At 46.9% G+C, this 21154-nt stretch overlaps 1 protein-coding gene across 4 annotated transcripts in view; it reads right to left on the bottom strand.

Moving 5' to 3' along the window:
• The window catches only part of AKAP9 (A-kinase anchoring protein 9), a 2953299-nt gene that overhangs the window by 658996 nt on the left and 2273149 nt on the right, over positions 1-21154 (bottom strand). For all 4 annotated transcript variants that reach the window (XM_069648423.1, XM_069648424.1, XM_069648425.1 and 1 more), the window contains one exon: positions 17531-17722. In XM_069648423.1, the coding sequence (XP_069504524.1) occupies positions 17531-17722 (192 nt within the window). The remainder of the gene's footprint in view (positions 1-17530; positions 17723-21154) is intronic.

The following is a 21154-nucleotide window of genomic DNA, read 5'->3' as shown; positions in this document are numbered from 1 at the left end:
GACAGTGAGCAACTATGTAGACAAATATTTTTGGTAGTTGAAAGAGTATGTTGAATAATACAAGTCTAGTCGTACTCACAGTGGGTAATATCAAAGAAATGCAACTACAGTGAAAGTTAAAGTAACATGTCAGGGCTTACCAAAGAGCCACATAAGGTACACTCACTTGATTTCCAAGAGTGTGCAAATCCAAAGTTAGCAGCTGCGAGAATATGATACATCAGTTTGCTTCCATAAAAAGATAAGCAATATGCCCCTTTATCATTGCTTCATTTAATAGGATCTTCCAACAGCTGCAGAGGCAGCAGGAAGGCCACTATTTCCTTTATCAATTATACATTTGGTGACTAAAACATGACCACAGCATGCACTTTTCCACACGCTGCCTACAATGTTAAGAGCAATCATGTAAGATGGTATTCAGAATCAGATACTAGCAAACACATCAATAGTTACTCACTGTAGTGACTAACTTACTCCTAGTCCATAGTCCCCTTTCCTCCATACTGCATGGGTGTCCCTCGCTAGGGACGGGAGACAGAACCTTTTCCACCAGAAAAAACCTTCTTGCCCTTTAAATTTAGAGGCGCGCGGAGGTGCAGCCCTGGGAGCATGCACTCCCCTGACTCCGCCGACCGGGCCACTCATCAGTCCCCAATGACGCGTGGACAATATAACCATTGCCTAATGACACCAGTATTATTAAGGGGAAGGATGGTGGGACGTATGGAGGAAAGAGGACTATGGACCAGGAGCATGTTAGTCACTACGGTGAGTAACTATTAATTACTCCTACGTCCCGTGCCCTTTCCTCCATACTGCATGGGCGATTAGAACTGAATGTAGCCCCAGGGTGGAGAGGTGACCCTCCTTAAGAAAACAAGTTCCTTAGAACCGCCTGTCCGAAAGCCGCATCTGACTTTGAGCCGGCGCCCAAACAGTAGTGCTTGCAGAAAGGCGAAGGGGTGGCCCAGGTGTCCGCCCTGCTGATGACCCGCCACAAGACCTGTCTCTGGAATGCAACAGCCGTGGCCTTGGCTCTGACAGCGTGGGCATGCATATTAACTGGAAGTTGTTTGTGCTGCCCCTCATAGGCCTCCTTCATGGCAAAAACCATCCACTTTGCTATAGAGGCCTTGGATACCTGATACCCAGGACTTGACCCCCTGAAGGTGACAAATAGAGCATCCGATTTGAAGACGCTCTTGGTCCTGTCCAGACAGAATTTCATACCACGTCTGACATCCAGACAAGACCCTTTGAGCATCGTCCTTAGGATCAGCAAAAAACGTAGGTAACACTATCTCCGTATTTAGATGGCAAGAAGAGACTACTTTAGGTAGGAACGCGGGGTGCGTTCTCAGACCACCTTATCTTTGTGAAAAGTAGTATATGGTTCTGAAGACACCAGTGCCTGGACCTCGCTGACTCTACGAGCCGAGGTGAGACCCACCAACAGAGCTGTTTTAATGGTGACCAGTCTGATGTCCGCAGACGCCACTGGTTCCAAAAGCTTGTGCGCCACGGTGCCCAACACTACATTAAGATCCCACACAGGGTGTGGTTTCTTGATGGGTGGGTAGAGCCTGGTGAGGCCCGCCAGATGTCGTTTAACCACCGGTTTGGAGGAGAAGACCTCCTGTAGGCACCTATGGCTATCAAGTAGATGTGGCATGTGTCTATACGCACCCCTGAATGAGCGAGGTTTGCAGAGGAGAGCACATTGTCCAATGTGCAAGTAAAGGGGTGTTAGGTAAGATTTCCACAGGGCTGGTAAATCTTCCTTGCCTGGTTCAACTCCAGAACTTTTTGCTTTTCTAGTGAGATATTTTCCATTACTACCTCAGTGAGTGGGAACCTTTTTCCACACTCACCTGTCTTTAACTCTTTTTATGGGTGTCATTTTTAGGACTCTCCATAGTGTCTTTTTAAAGTTATCATGTCTAACAACTTATTGGCAATAAGTGCCTGTTGTTGCTGGGTTGCCCTAGGGGCTCCCCATTTAACTTTCTTGTGCTAACCTTGAGTGAACTACAGTTCCCAAGGGTAGAAAGGATCTTTGGATCCCTTTTACATCTTATTCTGTGAAACCAGCACACCCCACCTTATGTGGAGTGCTGGGGAGATACAATGTATCCCCTTTTACATTTAAACTGTAACAATTCTGTTACAGTGACAAGCTTACCTTTAATGGCTGGTGGCAGTGATACCTTTTACTACTTTGGTGCACCTTTACCGCGTGCTGTAATCACAGCTGCAGTAAAGGCACCTAAGGGTGCTCATTTTTATGGCCCCCGTCTTCTTTTTTTGCCATTTCAGTGTTTCTTGTCGTTTCTTGTTCCTTCCCCTGACATCCAGGGCGGGAAAATCCTTTGTTTGAGTTTTGTCTTTGGCGGGAGTCCCCTGGACACCCCGCCCAGGCTCCAGTCAGTCTGTAAGCACAGGAAGTGGGGGAGGGGTCCCAAACTTCCCCCTCCTTTGTCTTAGGTCTTCCTTCAACTGGGCCAAATCCCAGTGGGGGGTTGGCTGTCCTGATTGGACAGCCAAACGCCCCTTTCTTTTAAAATGCGGGGAGAGAATGCAGAGGTTGTGTTGCAGTTCCTGATAAAACCTGGAAGCTGAAGTCATGTCGACCACTGGAACCGAAAACCGAAGAGGATGACGAAGGAAAAGCGGCGGGAATGATTTCCAGCGGCCGGAGAGCCTGCTTTGTAACCGGAGCCTGCTGCAGCCCTTCCTTCCGATCGACCTGGGGTCTCCGAAAACGACTACCCGAACCCAGAGCCTGGTGAGACCCACTAGACTCAAGACGACCTGCATTTTGAGCCATCCCACGGGTTGCTGCGACCTTGCGTTCTTGCAATACCCCAATACCATGGGACCTCCTGCCACTGTGCGGTGCACGGTCTTCCGAATTCCGAATCTCGCTGAAACTTCGCGGGCATCCTGGTCTATCTCCAGAGACACGAATCGAGTCCAAAAAGTCCCCTCACAAGAGTGCTGGACCTTTTAAACGACGAGAATTCAACCGCGATTTTCTGTCTTCTTCTGTGCTCCTTGAAAAGGCGCCAAACCCGCAGAACCGCATTCAGCCGTGAGAGAAATCTTGCCTAGAGCCTTCTTCATCGATCCCTGCTGCAAAATCCCTTCTGAGGTCTTGTGTTCAGTCTCCAGGACAAGGAATCCAGTGACCGGGTATTTGGCTGCAGTCCCTGAAGTTCTCCTGCTGCAATCTCTTCTTCATTTCTGAGGTACTGTGTTGGCTTGGGTATATACTTACCTTAAGCCTGTTGGGATTTCTGTGTAGTCCTGGGGTGTTTTCTGTGATTGGGAGGTCCCTCGTCCAGTACACCCAGTCCCACTGCTAGAATCCTGCTGGGGTGTCTTCTGTGAAGCCCCTGGACCCTCTTCTAACCCTAGAAGTAAAGTACTCACTTGTTTGCCCAGTTTTCCTAAGGAAACTCTGGCTTTTGCTACTAAAGAACTTATTCTAACACTGCCTGTTGGTCACTAGTCCTAGTGACCCCCCTTCTGCCACTGAGAGCACTCATGCTCTAAGGGAAAAGACTTTGAAGGGATTGGGACTTCTGCCTAGAAAAAAAATCAAGTGTTTTTACTTACTTGTAAAGAGTTGGTTGGTAACTGTAATTCTAAGAGTGAACAGTTACAAAAGTTCTTACTGATCTTAGATGTGTGATGCACTATTCTTAAAAGTATGGTTAACATCTTTCCTTCCTTAGCCACTGTTTTGCCAGTCTAAAAGAAAGTAGATGTGAAGGTATTTTACTCTCCTGTGATTAGGTTGTGCCTCTTTACAAACGTAATGTGTTGGTTTCACCAGATTATTCCTGAAGGGTACTTGTATGAGTGTCCTCCAACTGTTGGTATCACCAGGTTAGTCCTGTTAGGATAACTGTATGAGTGTCCCCCAACTGGGTCTTGCTTCCCCTGACTTGCTGCTAGCCTGTCTTTAATAAGTCTACATTAGGTTAATGCCTACCTAGAATATCTATTCAGTAAAGTGTGACATTGGGTTTTACTTTCCCCTTCATTGTGAAGTTAAAGTAAGTGGGTTTTACTTACCTTGTGTTAGCTGTGTGCCATCCAAAACAAGTTACAAGAGTTATTGCTTACCTCAATCTGGGGTTCCCTGATTTCCAAAGCATCTGTAATGATATATTACATCCATTAGGTTTTGCTCACCTGGTATAACTGTGTGTTATGACAAAAGTAGTTATAGGTTTTTACTGCACCTAGAATAAGTGTTTCACTATTCACCAAAAGTATATTGTCCAGTTGACTGTTTATGTGATTTGTTCCAAGAGTCACCGTACAACTGGAAGGGCCTACTGTCCTTGTATTACCACAAGTAATCTAAAAAGTAACCATTGGTCTTTTACTCCCAAAGAATAGGCTTGGCCTATACTAAATGTGTATAACAAGGTTTTGACTTCCCTAGAACTACTGTTAGGTGTTCCAAATAAGGTCTATACTTGGGTCTGTGTACTTTCAAGTATAGTGTTGTGTTTTATATTGTGATTTCATATAATGTTTCACTATTTACTTAACCCCTAGATTTATCTGGGCCTACTTGTATTTAAATAAATCCTTTATTTTTATAATACATAGTGTTTCAGTGTTTCTTCGGATCATTTGTATTAAAATTTTCACTTGTACTGTATCTACTGCCCTCTCTCCCTCCTAAAATAAGCCTGGCTGCTCTGCCTACGCTACCATGTACTCAGGTGGTACAGTCTTATACTAAGAGTGGAGTCTTGTACTGCCTCAGTTGAATGGTTTTACTAGGCCCTTAACTGGACTTCAGAAAAACTGTCCTAACAAGGGGTCGGGTCAATCTCCTTAGAGTACGCCCAGTGACAGAACCTAGTCCATTTACTCTTGTACTGGCTCCTAGTAGCCTTGCTCCAAGTGCCCTGAATGATGTCTAGGTTAGCCTGTGACAGGCGCAGATGCTTCAGTGTGACCTCTTTAGGAACCACACTGAAAGGGCTAATTTCTGTGGAGCAGGGTGGATAACCCTGCCCCCCTGCTGCGAGAGAAGGTGAGCTGGGCCCAGTGGCAGGTGAATGGGTGGCCTGTCCGAGTGGCTGAGGAGCTCCGAGAACCATGGTCTCGCCGGCCACCACAGAGCTATCAGAATGATGTGGAGGTGACATGATTCTCTTATCTTGCAGATAACCCTGTGTACCAGGGGTGTGGGAGGGAATGCATATGCCGTCATGCAATTCCATTGTATCTGGAATGCGTCGCCCAGGGAGCCGGGCCCCTGCCAGGACGCAAACTGCTGGCACTTCCTGTGGCCCAGGAGGCAAAGAGATCCACCTGAGGATGCCCCCATCTGCTGAAGATCCCAAGCAGGACCTGATCACTCAATTGCCATTCGTAATTGTCTGCTCCCAGTCTGCTGATCCTGTCCGCTTCCAGTTTGGACTCACCCGGGAGGTGAATGGCAGTCAGGTAGATGTTGTTCTCCAGGACCCATTCCCACATGATGACCGCTAGGTTGTACAGCGGAGGGCACCTGGTACCACCCTGCTTGTTGACATAGTACATGCTGGTGGAGTTATCCGTCTGGATGAAGACTACCTTGCCCCCAATGAGTGAAAGGAAAGCTTTGAGAGCTAGCCAGATAGCTTTCAGCTCGAGCCAGTTGATATACAACTCCTGCTCTTGAAGGGACCAGCCTCCATGGACACTGTGCTTGTCCAGCTTGCCCCCCCCAGCTTTCCAGGGGGGAATCGGTGGTCGGAAGAGCTTGCACGTCCGCAGGTTACAGTCCCTGGACCACCATGTGCGGTCCGGGTGGAGAGAAGGCGGAATCTGCTTGGGAGACCCGCTCCCGATTCCATGAGGCTGCGAAGTGCAGCTGTAATCTCCTCAGCTTGAGTCTCGTGTGGGGTACGGCCAGTATGACTGCTGCCATGATACCCAATAAATGCTAGTACCACCAGGCCGAGGTCACGTCTCGGCTGAGGAAGTAACTCAGGCCCTCTTGATGGCCATGATCTTGTCCTCCGAGTTGAAAACTCTCTCGGAGCTTGCCTCCCATATGAGGCCCAGAACGGTCAGGCTCTGTGTAGAATGCAGCTGAGACTTCTTGAGGTTGATTGAAAACCCCAGCTCGTGAAGTGTGATCATAAGAGCGGAGGAAGTGCGATGAACCGCCTCCGAAGATCTCGCCCTGACAAGCCAGTCGTCCAGGTACAAGTAGACGTGGTGGCCCTGGGCCCTGAGGAGGGCAGCCACTGCATTCATTAGTCTGGTAAATACCCTGGGGGCTGAGTTGAGGGCGAAGGGGAGAACCTTGTTTTGGAAATGGCAGCCCATGATCCTGAACCATAGAAAGGAGCGATGAGTCTGCCAACTTGGGACGTGTAGATAAGCGTCCTTCAGATCCAGGGAGCACATCCAGTCTCCCCTGCACAATGTTTCCGCAATCAGTGCTGGCGTAACCATCTTGAATTTTTTAAGAGGGAGGGAGAGGTTGAGAGTGGAGAGGTCCAACACAACTCTCAGGCCAGCCTGGTTCTTCTGTTGTATGGGGAAAATCTTGGAGTAGAAGCCCAAGCTTCGCTGGGAGGCTGGGACATCTTCCACTGCTGCTTCACGACCAGCGGAAGAATTTCCGCCAACAGTTGCTGGCCCACTCTGTGGGAGTGGAGGGGAGGAGGGAGGAAATCAGTAGACGGTACCCCGTGGACACTACGGACAGGATCCAGGGTTCTGCAAACCTCTGATGCCAAAAATGCGAGTGAAAGGCAAGCCTGCGCCCCACCGGAGTCACGTGGACCCAAAGGGGCGTGTCATGCCTTCTTTCCCTCCAAGGCTGGTGCAGAGGAGGGGGACTGAAAGAAGCCCTTGCTCCCCCCTTTTGTTGCTTGCGCCAGTGCTGACTCGGAAAACGGTCAGGCTTTGTAGACCTCTGTTCTTGGAAGCCCCGGAACCCGCCGAACGTCTGCCCCTTATCAGAGCGTTGATGCGACTGGGTGTAAGCATTGGCCGTGGCCTTCGTAAGGATACAGACTTCACAGTTTGGGAACTGTTTTTCTTTTTATCTAACTCCTCATCGGTGGTGTAGTGAAAGAGGTCGCCACCCTCGAATGGAAGGTCCAATATGCGTTCCTGGACGTCCGGGTTGAATTTGGTAGCCCGTAGCCAGGCAGTCGTCCTCATTTCCGTGGCGATGCAAACGGCCCAGCCAGAGGTGTCAATGTGGGCCACGGTGCACTCCATGATGTCCTGCGCCACTAATTCTGCCTCTACCAGCCCTGCCTTGAAACATACCTGGCTCTGCACCGGAAGTTCTGCACGCAAGTCAACTATTTCCCACCAACGCCTCTGGTTAAAGGCTGCCAGCATGGCATCCGCATTGGATTGACGAAGGTGCAGTGAGGCGTTGGAATAAACCTTCTCCAAGATCTTCTCCTCCTTGCCTAGAAGCACCGAAGACTAGGTGGCCGAGGACGACTAAGGCTTGGAGTAGAGTCACGCCGCCGTGATCACCGAAGAGTGCCGTTGAGGGTGTGCTGACAGCAAGAGTGGATCCCCCTCTCCATTTGCCTATACTTGGCGTTGAGGCGCCAATTGACAGTCTGGGCCGAATGGGGTTTAAGCCACCACTTTTTGGCCAAGACAACAACGTCCTTCTGCATCGGGATCCACGTTCTATCCACGGGGCGTAGAGTGAGGAGCTCGGCCAGGACCCCCGCCTCCGGTTGCTCGACTTCGGGTTGAGGAAGTGAAAGGAAGCCCAAATTACAGGGGTTCCCCTTAAATATAGGTAATTCCTAATCATGCTCACACCAGATTAAAGTTCATCCCTCTAGGGAATTAAGGCCAAGAGTCTTGTCTTGCAAGGAAAACAATTTAATCTGTACAAAAATGAGGATGGGGGTGCAAAGGACTCTGTCGCCCTGACCAGCATTCTGTCGTTCTTCCGTGGCCGGCTCCTCCAGACTGATGGCAAGCAAGCGCCTTTTACTCTTCAACTTGGTTACTGGATACTGACAGAGCTCATCCAAAACTGTCTTTCCTCCTTACAAGGGACGCTGCAGTCTTCCTTCTTGCATGGCCGGGTTCCCATTTAAGACAAAACTACTTAGCATACTGCTCCATAGGCAAGAATACATTGTAGCTCCTGTTTTGCATCATTTGCTATATTATAAACATTTATATATAAACACACCTTCCCGCCATACTCTCAACACATCACTCAATATACTTATATTTTATCTGGTCCAGTAATTCCGCAAAAAAAAACAGTTTTCCCATACTGTTACATTGGTTATATGAGCCCCAGCCTGCCTGGGTGTTTTGATGGACAGGGAACAGCTGCTCAGCCACTTTGTGTGCTCTACCAGAGCTAGCCGACACCAGGCAATGCCTGTAGTCTATGTTTAGCAAAGGCTGCATTCACCGTGCTTTTAGATTTTAAAACTACATGGAATAACAGAATACCATTTTTAAGTATATTCAACTAACTCGTTTTTTGCATCTTATATTTAAATACTAACTATTTTCATTTAGTGGCTGGCCACATCTCTGTGTGATTATTTTTGCACGAAAAAAGCTTTCTCAGTACTGTAGAGAAGTCTTGCCCAATCTGCAAAGCACTTGGGGGTTGCAGGGAGGCGCCAGCTCCTCCCCAACATTCCCCCCTTTCTTTACTTCTACAGTAATTAACTCATCCCCACCGGATATATCTACTATCCCAGAAATATTAGTTTGAGTTTCACTGTTTATTGTATGGCAAGGTGTTTTAGATCCCCCAACTGATACAATCATCTTTGCACTATTAGGGATTATATGAACACATCATAGACCCAGTTGGCACGTGCAGAAGAGAACCAAAAAGAACACGATCACAGGCACCAGTAGTTTTACTGCTGCCCCCAGCCATGACAAGACCCAATCAAAAGCAAGCGATAGCCAATCTATGTTCTGAACTTCACCTTCTTTCTTCATTTCAACACCTAGATTGTGCACCGCCTTCATGACGTGGGATAGTGACCCATTCTCAGAATCCTCCAGGGGTATAAAAGTGCAGCGGCTGCTTTTACCCCAGGAGCCAAAAAAGATGAAAAAGAAAGTTTCTGGTGAGCTAAAAGGCCAGTAATCGTCAGGTATTCCTCTGAGCAGTGCGGAACAGTCTTTTTAGATAGTGTGAGCTCTTCTTTCTTCCATTGAAATCATCCTTTTTCTGGCAGCATACCAAATTCTTGTGTAACCTGCAAGATTCTTTAGGTGCTAGAGTTGCTGTTGGCACCTCGACAGGCATTTCTTCTCCCTTCAGGTGTTCTTCCAGGATTACTAGTAGCACTGAGTGCAGGGTGGCCAGTGAACGCTTGCTCCTCCATGAGAGTGGGAGGTGCAAGTAGGCTTGTTGGCCACAAACCCAGTAGTAATCGTCACAACGCTGCCGTACCTTTCGTCATATCAGGGATCATAAGAGTGTGGTTGCACTGTGTGTTTGCGCCACCAGGAACTGTTCCTTCATTGAGTCTATGGCTCTATGTATTCACACACCCTTCTTCATTGTTGCAATCCGTGTCAGCCTTGTGATGTGTTGGGACCATATTGGTGGCCTTGTGTAGACTGCGTAGTCTAGGATCCAGGCCCTGCAATAATTACATAAGCCCAAAAAACTGCTACATTTCCTTCACAGTACTGGGCCTTGGGGTGGCGCGTACTGCCGCTGCCCTACCTGGTAATATTTTTTCCCCATTGTGAAAATGAGTTGTCCCAAGTATAGTACCTCCTGTTATAGCTTCTTTTTATCTGCCTTGTACCCTTTGTGAGCCAGCAATTACAATAATGCAACAGAATCCCTCCTTTTTACTACATACTAGTCCTTATAAATCTAATGACGATATTGTGCCTGCCACCATCTCAGGGAATCGGGTAATAATATCCCTATATATATGGTCGCCGTATATAATGTTGCCGGGAAAAGGTTGTGGCGACATTATATAGGTGACCATATATATATAGGGACAATGGGATGTGGGTGTGTCCCTCGCTCCCCATGAAAAATAAAAATAAAAGTTCAGGGGTTGCCGGGTTGTCCCCTGCATGTTCCATGTAATAATGTCCCCTAAAAAAACTGCCATTTTTCGGCAATTCTTTTGCATTGCGATATTTGTGAGGGGACATTATTACATGGAACCCATCTCGGGTGGCACCATGGGTTGGAAAATAAAATCTGTAGGCACTTGCCAACACTTTGTCCCAATTGGAGGCATTGCTTTCACTAATACCTCAATACCATAAAAAATAAAAAAGATCTATATCAGTGGGACCGGTACGAAGAAGAACCCTGCGAAATAAGTCAAGCCAGCAAAACAATGGAGCCGGCGAGGGCAGCAAAGGCTGCACCGGGGCCTGCGGCGCTCTACCCATAGGAGGAATAACTATAGGCGCCGGCGGAGGGAGCATGTCCCTGATTACATCCCTAAGGATGGAACCCATCTGAGGAGATCTCATGAGCGTGAGGAACTTTTCAAAGAACCTGTCCTTGCAGGCCGGTGGGGTGGTAGCTGATATTGACGGGGTAGCAGGCAGCTGCTGGGGCCGTTGCATATTCTGTCTAGCTGGTTGCGGGGTAAACCTGCCCTGCAATGCTGATGGATAAGCTGCAGGCCATGTACCTGGTTGACACCATTCCCACCTTGTAACTCGTTCTCCGACCTGCTCCGTTCCTCCGGTTGGTATCGGATTAGCGGGCATCTTGTCGAGCTGCATCCCACATGCCGAAGTCGTGGTGCTTGGCTCACTGGGCCCAGCCTCCCCCAGGACTCTTGGCGATGGAGCATGAGACCTACCCTGCACCTCAGGCCGAGGCCTGGTAGGCATGTCGTCCTCGGCCGAGTTGCCGGTAGTGCTGTGTGCAGGCACCCCCTCAGACATATTGTTGGTACAAGGGCCTAGCCCCTCGGGTGTACACCCGGTAAAAGAACCTTGCGGTCCCTCAGCACTGTCTCTGGAAGGATCTACAGACCTCTCGGCCTGGCAGCCGGTAGCTGAACTAGCCTCAGTACCTGTGCTTGTGCGAGAACCTGAGAGGTTCCTCCCGTTTGGTTGTTTCCCTGGAAAGGTGTCGCCCTTGCAGGGTCCGCTGGAAAAGAGCAGCCCTCCCTTGGGCCTTGACTTATGTCTGACGAAGTCCTTCAAGTCCTCTGGAGGTGACTTCTCAAAGAGCTCCCTCCACCTAGCTAGTCTGTTCTTCAATGCACGCGAAGAAAGTGCGTTGCACGCAGTGCAACCCTCCCATCAGTGGTCGGGCCAAGGCAGTGGAGGCAAAGAGCGTGGGGATCTGATGTAGGGAAGAGCCCCTCGCAGGCTGGAAACCTGCTGAAGTCGACATGTGCCAGGGAGGAGCGTGGCGCCAGAGAGAGTACCTGAATGATAAAAGACGACAAAAAAGACAGAAAAAAGTATCTGGTGAAGAGCGAGTGGCGTTACATGGACAGAGCCAAAGCTAGGAGCGCTGGTGAAATCGGCCTGGTCCTGTCGACGCAGAAAAGGGAACTGAGGAGTGGCGCTGGTGGGCGGAGTCAGGGGAGCGCAAGCTCCCAGGGCCGCGTCCCAGCACGCCTCTAAATTTAAAGGCGCAGGAATATTTTTTCTGGTGAAAAATGTTCCGTCTCCTGTCCTTAGCGAGGGACGCCCATGCAGTATGGAGGAAAGGGGATGGGACGTAAGAGTAACAGATGCTCCTGTCCTTCAATGTGGCAGTGGAGGCCCCCGTATTGGAGGTGTGGGAGTAATCTGCCTCTTTTCTGGCAGTGGACATGTAACTGGTGAGGAAACTCTGTCCTGCTCTGTCAAAACCAGCCTTTCTCTCCTTTCAAGCTTGGTGGTTTAGGGTATGAGGGCTAGCCTGAAGACTTCTACCTTCCCGTTCCTTCCACCGGACAGGGAGAGTAAGAGGTTTTATTCATGGGGCAAGAACATATTTGCGTCGGGCAATTTTGCCTGTTGTGCCATGCCAAAGTTCTCCTTTGAGCTTTGGACGGCGGTGGCCAATGCAGTGGAGTACGTTCTGGAGGAAGAGATGAGGAACCGTTTTCGGTCCTTGCTCTCTGATGGCAAGTAGGCTGCACGCCAAATGCTGCAATCAGGACTGGACATGGCAGACTGTGTGGACAGGGCCATGGCCACTAGCACAGAGGTCAGGAGCTACTCTTGGCTGAGGACATCCGGGTTTGTGGCCGATGTCCAGAACAGGCTGCTGGACATGCCTTTCGATGGCCAAAACATGTTTTGGAGATAATGCCGAGGACTCCCTCCAGGGGGCCCAGTCGTCTAAGGCAACTGCTAAATCATTGGGCTAGTGGTGCAACAGCCCTCCACAAAGCCGTTGTCTCAGGTATGGGTTTTTGTCCCTTTCCCGCCTTTGCCCTGAAGTGCAGTGGTCAGTCTGCCCCGGAAAGAGGGCAGGTGCTTCCGGAGAGGTCGAGGAAGGGGTACCCGAGAGGTGGCATTGCCATGGCCTCTGTCCCCACTGCACCCCAAGGAACCAAACCTAAGTGACAGGCATTGCCACTGGCGAGCAGGAGACTTTTCCTTGTTCAACCAGGAACGATCCAAGACCACATCCGAAGCTTGAGCCTTGCAGGTCATCTGACACGGATATTGCCTCCTATTCTTTGGCCACACCCTTGTCTCTGGACTCCATCCTCGGGAAGGAGGTCCGTCAGCTTCTGTCGAAAAGCATGATCAAGCTGGTGCCAAAGGAGGATGGAGGCTTGGCCATATTCTGCATCTGTGGCTGTTGAACTTACACAAGAACACGTTCAAGGTGGTTACTCTAGCCCAGATTCTGCAAGCCCTTGATCTGCAGGACTGGTTGGTTTCCCAGGACCTTCAGGATGCCTACTTCCATGTGACTATTCATCAAAAGCACAGGAAGTACCTTAAGGTTCATGGTGGCCCAAAACCATTACCAGTTCAAGGTCCTGCTGTTCGGTCTTTCGTTGGCTCCCAGGGTTTTCACCAAGCTGCTGGCAGTGGTAATGGATCGCCTCAAGAGGGATGGCATTCAAGTCTTTCCCTACATCGAATGGCTAGTCCGAGCTCACTCCCCGGATCAGGTGTCAGAGCACGGACTCCATACATGCACTATATTGCACAGCTTAGGCTTTTCCCTGAACTTCAAAAAGTCTCAGCTTTCGCTGTCCCCAGTCTCTCCTATTCATCCAGGCAGTCTTGAACACTCAGGCGGGCGTCGCTTTCCCACCCGAGGATCGAGTGATTAACATCTTACTGATGGTCAATGTCTGCATAGTTGCTAAATTTACAGAAGAAATATTGTTACTAGTAATCAAATAACTAATTCTAACTATGCAGTTTATATGGAATCCGCTATTATGCATCACCATTCGAATCATATTTATTATAATGATTAGAGCAATATGGTTGCAGCAGCCAACATAAAAGACTAACAGAGCAATGCTATTATTGATTTCACATGTGTGCTGTGTAAGGATGTCTAAGAAGGAAGTTGACAGAAAGGTGGCATGGTTTTGGTTATAAACTAAATTAAAAAACCTCACTGTTCCTATCTGTAATAGGGGTGTCCCATCTCAAACTAAAACTAAAGGAATTGTCAGAATGTCTGTCAAATCAAAGTTCCACCATCCTGTGTCAATTCCTGCTCTAACTTTCACACTCTAACTAAAGAATAAACTAACAGAATGTTCATCCTTCAGGAGAATGGCTGCCTTCTTCTGATTCTTGAACAGTGTCCAACAAATGTTCTTGTTCAATAGAAAATACCAGGGGGAATGACTCAAATCCCTCTGGTTTATGTGCTTCACCCAGTCTTTGTCCAATGCCCAGGATAATAACTCACTTCTCCACGTATAAGCGTGTGCAGTTCCCTATAGAACCAGGGGGAATAACTCCCTTCCCCTGTGCTCTCCAGTACCATTCACGACCTAGTGCCAACAGAATACCTCTTTTCTCCTGGGGTTACTTTGTACAGTTTACCACAAGGCAAGGTAGAAGGACTTGCTTCTGTTGGCGTCTTTATCACAGCTCTTTGTTCGATACAAGGAGAATGACGTCCTTCTCCTGGTATTGCTTGGTACAGTTATTTCTCACTGTTGGGGTTCCAAACCCTTCTCTGGAGGGCAGTGGTTTCCTTGCTACCACTGTGCCGAGGAAGATTTCCTCTAATGTTCGCCTTCTCACTTTAGGGGTCCTACCCCCTTCTCTAATGGTCAGTGTTTTCCACATTACCACTGCGCCGTGGAGGATTTCCTATGATGCTTTTCTTCTTACCCTTGTGGTCCCAGACCCTTCGCTGGTGGTCAGTGGTTTCCTCCTTACCAATGTGCTGAGGAAGATTGCTTCTGATTGCTTCTGGGATTCACTGCTGTGATCCCAGACCCGTCTTTTGTTATGGCCAGTAACACTTCACAGGCTCTGTGGGCATCTCTCCTCTGCACTTGTTGCGTCGCAGCAGCTTCCTATGACAGTGCTCGCCACTCGGCTGAGGAGACAGGCCTGACTCAGCCTCCCAGAGACCTAGGACCCCCTGCTCCAACATTGGACTATATATTGCAACGCAGGAACATCTCACTTATGCCATGACAGTTTGTCCCGACTGAAGGATTCTGCATTGCATACCTCCACCATCCATCTCACCATATACCTCAGCACCAGATACTCCTGACCACCTCCTGAACTTAACATCTACAACCCAACTCATCTAGTACTAGAATGTCAAAACAGTTCCATGTAAACGCGCATAGATGATATAATGAAGCAAGTCAAATTTCTATATTGACAGTATTTATTCTAATGTTGATACTGTAGTTGCCAGTATAAAGTCAATACTGAAGTTTCTGACACGTGTTTTGACCATATAGGTCCTTTCCAAGGCACATTATCAAATATTAATATTCTGCGTGGGCCCGCTTGTTTGAACATATGGTAAGGATTTCATAAGTTCAAAGCGTTTTTTGGAAATCTCTCTTGTCTGGTAGACAGTCTGTGACCCTGCCTTCAGCTGGCTCCGTACGGCATGTTCGCCTTTTAAGTTATCCACTCAGCAATAAGTGTCTCCTTGTGAACATTGTCACCGGATGTCATTATGGGTTCAGCATACACGCGTCTTGTAAGTCTTACTTCCTCGTGTACTATAGTCTGCAACTAAGATTGCCTTAATAATGACCCAGGAGGATCTAAACACGTGTCGACTACAAGAATATTATTTTGGGGAAAACTAACAGAATGTGATTACTGCAATGAACTTTTAAGTCTGAAACAAATACTACCCAGCGCATGTCACAAGGGCTCTCCCCTGCAATGTTCTTCTTGGCTTCGGGATGCAGTCCGCCTTCACTCGGTAGGTGGAGAACGTCCTTGGCGTCCTCTTTCCGGTCTCTGCTTCTCTACAGCTGTCGGTTGGCATTCGAATCTCCCGTGCTAGTGACTTCGGATGCTGGCTCCTTTCCCCAACAGGACTGGATACCAATGCTCCTGCCACCACTGTGCTCGTCATTATGGCTGATCCGGCTCCGCAGCCGGGCTTCTCTGATCTAACAGTCCTTGCATGTGGATTGCACAAGTCCTTCTACTTTGCTATCAGCTTAATCCTCATGCCTCCATGGGGCCACTGCGTACCATTGTTATCACAGTTTGTGATCTTTATGTCTCCTGTGGTCTTCCTCATCCTAGAACCTTTGGTCTTAGGCCCTATGTTACTACAATACATAGGCTTGCTTTCAAGGTAGTGGCTCTGGACATTAGGGAGGGCTAAGGAATGTAGGGGAGTAACAACATTCACTGGGCTGTACCCCAGGTGATTGCCCTTATCCCCAGAGGGGGGAGTCCCACCCCATTAGGTCCTTCCGCATTGAACCACCCCCTAGGTGGACTACTGGGTAGCGGCCGCACCTTCCTAGCCTCATGGACAAGGCCCCCACATCCCCCACCAACCCAGAGGGAGAAGTGACGACACCTTGGAATCTTGACAGGTGCAATTAATGTATCTCATACACAGAGACAACAATTCAAAAGTTCAAATACAAGGATGGAATGAGTGACAGATGCAGAGTGAACTGCTTACATTCAACCTTATCAAGCACAATACCTAACTGCAAAAGGGTTAATAGAGGAGTTCACCTAATTCCTGTTATGTATTGAGTCCACTTTCAATTGCTTGCATGGCCACATCCAGTAAGCCTCCCTTTTCCATAATAGATATTCTCTGTTTCATACTGGGGGATTTTTTGTGTGCATGTTCTATACGAGTGAAACTGATTTATATAAAATGACACATGCAATGCCTTTACCTTCTAATACAATGCCAACGGATATCTTTATTCATATACTTGATTGTTCTTATGTGTTCCGAAATACAGTCTTGCAATGTTCCAATTGTGTTTTCTTTGTAATGTGTATTGCATATTTAAATCTTAAAGTAAATCAAAAATATAATTCTACAATTAATGAAATGTTTGATTTGATTCAACATTACAGTGGGACATAACGGCGAAAATCAAAGTGGGCAGATGAGAGTAGGACATATGCAAGTAAAAGCAATGGGACAAATGGGAGCAGATGTAGATGGCATTATATGCAACTCTCAGACAAATTTGAAAGTGTTATTATTTTATTATTTACAGATAATATGAACATTAGCGTGAAACAGCTTACTACTTGTAGCAAAACAGATGTTGGCAATTAAGTTATGTTATTAAAATTGGAAGGACAACATTTGTCAGCTGCAATACACATTGAACAAATGAATATGCCAGAAACTCAATAATTGAACGAATAGGAATACTAAATCTTAAAAAGGCAATTGTTAACTGCACTTCATTTTGGTGGAATTCTTCATATAGATTCACATTATGCCCATGCACTGCACATATGGAGAAATAAGATTAGCTCACGCTTTTGCATGCCCAAGTGCATTTTTCCTATGATATGAACTACATCTGAGCTGTTACGGCCTGCTTCAACAACTGCAATACATAACATCTGCATGCACTTTGATATTTTGAAAATGGAAAATTAAACTGTGCCTTTCTGACACTGGGGTGTTTAGAATGCCACCACTCACTGTTTTTGGGTGCTAAGTTTCATTAACATTAGCTCACCCCTTTAAAACTCTGAAACCTGTCCATCTAGATTGAAAAACATGGTTACTTTAATTTAATTGTGACTGCAATCACCAAAAATAATACTTCTAAACCACACTGTATGTCAAAAGTATTGCTTTCCCAGCCTATTTCATGACAATAATGTACAACCATGGCAAAGCACAGCACTACAGACCATGGTATCTCTATGACAGATGCGATATTAAAAACGTTAGTAATAATGGGAACTATTAATCCATCTGAATGACCATACACCCCCTCTGGATGTTAACAGTGCGATAGCTAAAAGTAACTAAGGTTTGCCTGGCTTTTGCCAACTAGAAGTATTAAAATACAACTATTTACTATTATTAGATACACTTATTTAAAAAAGATTTTGAGAAAACTATTAATACCTCAACGTCTCGGTGTACTTGCATTTTCGCAATTAAATCTTTCAAGGATGTGATTGTATTCAGAAATCCCTTTCTTTCTTCAAACCACTCTTCTGAGCCTTGCATGAAGGACTGCATTTCTTTTTCAGAATTGGGTAACTCTGAGAGAGACAATACTTGTATGCCCTCTTGGTGGACCGCCCTTAGCAAACTCTGTTAGAGAAAAAGACATCATCACAATAAGTAGAGCAAGCAAACTATTACAAACATCTTCAACAAAACAACATTTCAGTACATCTTAAAATCGCACAGTAGAACACGAAGGGATCTACAAAGAAAGCCATCTGGGGTACAGGTAGACAAAGAAATTTGGACTCCATGGATTGATTTGGATGCAAGTATCAAAGAACGAGCGGAGCTAGGCACTTCACAAGCAACAGAATAATTTCATAAAGTAAAATAATCCAAGTGATGATTAAAGGATTCAAGAGGTTTTGTTTGTTATATTCAACTGCATGATGTTGATATTGATCAATTACTTGTCACAGGCTGTACACGTATGTTATACTTCTGGGGCTGGTAAGGAGGGATGTTGGGAAAATGTGCATGCCTGGAAATCCCAGGCGACTTCATATAAATCAAGCAGTCAAACGCTTAAATTGTGTTATTGGTATCCTCTTTCCTATATCCCTTATAGACGAGGCATCATCTCCTTTTAATACATTTCTTATGATACTTCACCAAAACATGACTATTAAAAACTAAATCACCTCGCCCTATCCACTCACATAACTGTTGTACTTGCACCTGTCCCTTTCTGAAAGTTACCAGAGGTAGGTTTGAAATGCTCTGAACCTTTGATAAAGAGATCAATGATACTGCTATATGCAAGAAGGGATCATTAACAGAGTACTTAATACTAATCTGCTAACTTCAGGTCTTAACCTTCCTAAAACTCAAAGGTTAACTCACTGGTCCTAGCTGGTGGGGCTGGATATAATTATAAATAATACAAATATAATACATCATAATTATAAATTATAATTGGTTATTTATAACCAGGGGATAACATTTGTGTTTCTCTGCGTCGTCTTGCTTCCAAGGCAAGCCTGTTGCCCCTGAACTATCCTCCCAAGACTAAAGGGGATACTGAGAAACCTCTCTGCCATGGATGAAAATTACAGACAAAAGTGGCAGGGGTCTCATATCAAGACTCTGAAACACATACAATCACACAGACCTTTGATCTTAGTTCCCAATTTAGAGAAGACTTGGGAAAAACTCCTGAACTAGGATTAATGGGAAGGAGTGTTGAGGACAGTTCATGCATCATTTGCTTTTCAATACTCTGAATGCACATCTAAGGTATCACACAAGTGGTACTTCACGTCGGCTACAATACCTCCGATTTACTCAAATAAGTCAAATATGTGTTGGACATCTTGTGAAAAAAAGAGGCACATTTAAACATATTTGGTGGTCCTGTCCAAGCAATTTGGAAAGAGGGACGTTGGAACAGGGAGCTGACAGAAATCGCAGATGCTTCATCTCAAAGTTCTTTTGGAAAACGACCCCATTTGAGGAGATTAAGACCCAAAGTTTATCATCTATTATAAATGTTTACTAGATGGCAGCAAAGCTTGCCTTAGCATCAATAGAAAAATCCTAGGACTCGGTCGAAACAAGAGTGGTTAAAAAGGGTGAAGCATCTGTACATGGTGTAAAAAGATACATACAAAAAAAAAGAAAAACCAAAAAAAACGTATGTACACCTCTCACACTTCATTGGCCTATGTATGAATTTCATTAACTGAGTGGTTGGGTGCTATTCTCTTCTTTTTTCAAAATAAAACTTTATTTTTAAAACACTCTTTATTGGCTTTTAATACGGAACAGTTCACAAACCCAAACAAACCCCCTCCCTCCCTCCCCTTCCCCTCTCCCGCCCCACTGTCCCCCAATACCTTATCCCCAACACATTAAGTAACTTTGATTTCAACAAAAGGAACCCCAATCCCTCCCCCCTTCCCCTTCTGCCCCCCCTTTCCAAAGTCTGAATATGTCCTCCGGGCTTCCACGCCCTCCAATGGCACAGCATATCGTCCTCTTTCATCCCCATTTCCTCTGTGGTTTGGAAACGTCCACATTCCCAGGTACATATCTTCCCCATTCAACATTTCTCCCTTCCCCTCCCATCCCTGCCTGTACCCCTTCACGGAGGTCGTAGGTCATTGTCACTTGACAGGTCATTTAGCAATTGGGACCAATGGATTGTTACATTCTCACTGCCCCCCTCCGGGTCCACCTCCTGCAAAACCGTTAGTTCCGCCAGACCCCACCTCCGCACATCTTTCCGCCAATGATTAATCGCCGGACCCTGTGGGCACTTCCATGCTATCGCCATTCGGCGCTTAGCCAGTGTCAACAGAAACCGGCCCATTCTATTCCGTATTTTGTGACTGTTCCCACCTGGTAACTTCCCCCACAGACAAACCTCCGGACACCGCTCCCATCTGGTCTCTAGAAGCTCATTCACTCTCTTAAGGACCTCCTCCCAGAACTCAACTATTATCCTGCAATCCCATACCATGTGCCAAAACCCCGCCTGCGCTATGCCACAACTGGGGCATTCGTCCGATAGCTCCCCGTTCATTGCGTGGAGCACCACCAGAGTCACATATGTCCTATGCAAAATATTAAATTGGACCAGCTGGAAGCGGGCATTCCTTGATGTTTTCCGGACCAATTCCCAAACCTGCATCCATTCCTCCACCGGTATTTGACGTCCCATGTCAGCCTCCCACTTCTCCTTAACCCTCAGCTCCCCCTCCGAGATCCCCTCTCGCAGAGCTTTATAAATCTGCGATATGCGCACCCTACCCACCGTCCGCTCCAGAAGAACTCGGAGCACCGGGCAAGACTCCGGCTCCTCTGGAATTCCTGCCCACATCTCCGCCAACCTATGAACCACTGCCCCGTATGCTAAAAAGTGGTAGATCAAACTTCTGGCACCATTCCTCGCAGGTAAGTAGTTTCCCACCTTCAAAAAGGTCCCCTACCTTCTCACATCCCTTCTCCCGGAGCCTCTGTATCCCTACCTGCCCAATTGCCCGACAGAGCTTCTGATCAACAGGGATTCCAGGGTTGTCCCCTGCATTGGGAAAGGCCATGGAAGGGGGCGCTGAAAGGAAATGATTTTTCCCTGCAGTGCCAAAACTGGGTTCAGGAAACATGGCTTTGTTCACCATCAGCCTGTGGGGAAACAACATAGATTCTACAGGCCACCCACATGTTTGACTATTTCCCTGCACCTTCTCCAACAATGTGAATGTTGTCAGGGTACATTCTAGAGAGCTTCAATTGAGGGTATAGCTCATGATGTAGCCGTTTAATGGCATCTAATGTGTATTGGGAGGCAATGGAGGTCTTCAAAACTAATCACAAAGCAAATTAAACAACCGCTCGTCAATGCTCTTTCCCATATCAGATTCCCACTGTTTTCTAACCCTCAGGTTGCCCTGAAGTTCTGCCTAAAGGATAATCTTATACAATCCAGCCACCACCCCTTTCCATGAGTTACTATGAGCCAGACCTTTCAAATGGGGTTAGTGCTTTCTGAAGGTTATCTCCCCATTTCCCATCTGC

The sequence above is a fragment of the Ambystoma mexicanum genome, chromosome 2q (assembly GCF_040938575.1).
Source record: "Ambystoma mexicanum isolate Mex_15411 chromosome 2q, UKY_AmexF1_1, whole genome shotgun sequence".
In the NCBI taxonomy this organism is placed as follows: domain Eukaryota; kingdom Metazoa; phylum Chordata; class Amphibia; order Caudata; family Ambystomatidae; genus Ambystoma; species Ambystoma mexicanum.
The sequence above is the reverse complement of the archived record's forward strand: the minus strand, read 5'-3'. Positions and strand labels throughout refer to the sequence as shown.